General features: G+C 43.1%; 1 protein-coding gene across 1 annotated transcript in view; it reads left to right on the top strand.

Moving 5' to 3' along the window:
• LOC143121096 (neuroserpin-like) overlaps nucleotides 1-2,500 on the top strand; it is a 20,888-nt gene that overhangs the window by 11,177 nt on the left and 7,211 nt on the right. Inside the window, exon 4 of the mRNA XM_076281487.1 lies at nucleotides 485-679. Within this exon, the coding sequence (XP_076137602.1) occupies nucleotides 485-679 (195 nt within the window). The remainder of the gene's footprint in view (nucleotides 1-484; nucleotides 680-2,500) is intronic.

The raw sequence follows: 2,500 nt of genomic DNA, 5'->3' as shown, positions 1-2,500 counted from the left end.
TGAATATCTTTCCCGGATGGGAAGTAGCCGTGAGCTGGCTCTCACGTTCCGGTAGGCCTGAATTAATTTCCTAATTTCCGCTCAGATATCCTCAAAATTGGGGGATTATCCTCCTTATTCCCTCACAGTCAGAGAAATCCTTGGGATTTTACAAATGCGAAAGATGCTTAGAGAGAGTGAGAGATGAATATGAATCCCACCTGTTTAAATCTCATACCGCCCCACACGCACGCACACGCACACACATACACACACACATACACACAGACACACACACACACACACACACACACACACACACACACACACACACACACACACACACACACACACACACACACACACACACACACATACACACACACACAGTCACACTCTGACATATTCACAGGCACCACACATGCCTGCTTTGTTGATTACATCCAATAACAAATGGGCTTTGTATTAGTGTCTCATTAGACTCTCTGGTGTCCGGTGTGTGCAGGTAAGATCAAGGAGCTGCTGTCGGCAGACGACTTCAGCAGCGTGACGCGGCTGACGCTGGTCAATGCTGTCTACTTCCGGGGCAGCTGGAAGAACCAGTTCCGGCCGGAGAACACACGCACCTTCTCCTTCAGCAAGGATGACGGCAGCGAGGTCCAGACCCTCATGATGTACCAGCAAGGGGACTTCTACTACGGTGGGTGCAGGGGGCTGTGAACATGAATATGAACAGTGGTTCAGTGAATGTGAATATGAAACGATGGAAAGAAGGGAAGGAAGGCACATGATGCTCTAGAGTGGAATCATGTGCCAGAGGCAGGGACAGTGTCCAGAAGATGTTACCCAGCGCCCTGATTTGACCTCATTGTTATTCATGACCATAAAAGGCAATGGATGTGGTCACTCAAGCACCCAGTGTTATCTCTTATAATTACATTTGCGTTGTTGGTTAACTTTGTTGAATGCACAGAATGCTGCACAGCGTTTTCCACTCATTACATTTCCCCAGAGGATGCTTGTAAATGTGTAGCAGTGGGGTGTGGAGACTAGAGTCTCTCTGCAGCTCTGGTCATTGTGCATTGAATTGTTTTAACTACGCAGCTCCGGGGTTCGTATGGTTCGCTGGAATCATATCAGTGTTCGCCAAAGGGATAAAGTGTGTGTGTGTGTGTGTGTGTGTGTGTGTGTGTGTGGCTATGTTCTTTTGTTTAGTGCTAATATCAGTGTATATTGTACTTGAATCTGAATGCCTCCTCTTCTGCTTCAAGAGTGGATATTGAGAGGATATTGAGAGCTCAAAGACAGTGGAGTTATAGTATGAAGCCCAACACAATATATACACATAATGGTATCTGCTTCTCTCTGTATCACTCACACATTGTTATTTCTATTCACTTCATCATTTCATCATTTATTTCATTTTCTGTGTCATTTCAGTTTCATTTCTCAGCCCACTGTGTCCGTGTCATTGTGTGGTTACTATCTGTGTGTAAGAGTATGGACAATGTATAGGGTAATGTGTAGAGAGAGAGAGAGAGAGATAATCTGTTAGGATGTGTAGCTGTGAGGTGAGGGTATTATTTGTTCAAACCCAATGTTTTTGTTTTCATTGTTTACAGCTTTTTGTATTTATGTGTTTATGTGTATAGGCATATTTGTTTACATTATCACATTATCACATTATTCATTTTTCTGTAAGATCTAATGCAGCATACTTAAGAACACATTAACCCAGTCATGTAAGGTGTTACAAGGGTGAATTTATTAGTGATAATAATAATAAGAAGAAGAAAAAAAATAGAAACAGCAACAATAATAATGATAATGGTAACAATTCAAATAATGATGATAATAGAACAATAATTATAAAAAAAAAAAATAATAATAATAACAATAAAAAGATAACAATAAATTGACATGTTTTCATAGATAAATGGATATCCATCAATCCACTGCTTCTGTTCCCCGCTGTAAAAGTTCACTCCTCTCGATGACAGAAAGAGCATGGCCCACAAAGTGCTGGCTTACAAGCTTTGGTACCAGAGTGAGGCCTCTCACAGATGGACTTGGTCCTGCCATTGAGGGATGTGGCTGAATTAACTAGCTGGATGCCCAGACAACTGATTGGACTGATTGAATGTGGATCCTGCAAGCGAGAACAAGCGTCCAGGCAGCTACTGGGAACCAGGAACCGATCCTTCGCCACTCCTTACCTCCAGAGGTACACTTGGTGACCAGTATGGACCATGGCTGAGTGGTGCCATCTAAAGAAAGAGCTTACAAAGTTCAGAACACTTCAAGTAAAAAAGGGACAATTTACAGATTGTATTTTCTTTCTAGAAGGATCACACTATACCTTGCTTGTCATGTGCTCTGCAGTCCAGGCACTTCCTGGTGACCTTTGCAGCCTCTTCTCTCTCCCTTTGGGCCTCTTTCTTCATAGCCTCTCTCTCTGCCCTCTGTGAGGGAGAGATGGGCTTAGAGGCTTCCTGGCAGTGAATAGACCGTGGCACCACTT

Source organism: Alosa pseudoharengus, unplaced genomic scaffold (assembly GCF_046254945.1).
Source record: "Alosa pseudoharengus isolate Yale_2024_CS ecotype anadromous, Long Island Sound unplaced genomic scaffold, YU_APseudo_1.1 YU_APseudo_1.1_scf_13, whole genome shotgun sequence".
Lineage (NCBI taxonomy): Eukaryota > Metazoa > Chordata > Actinopteri > Clupeiformes > Clupeidae > Alosa > Alosa pseudoharengus.
The sequence above is the reverse complement of the archived record's forward strand: the minus strand, read 5'-3'. Positions and strand labels throughout refer to the sequence as shown.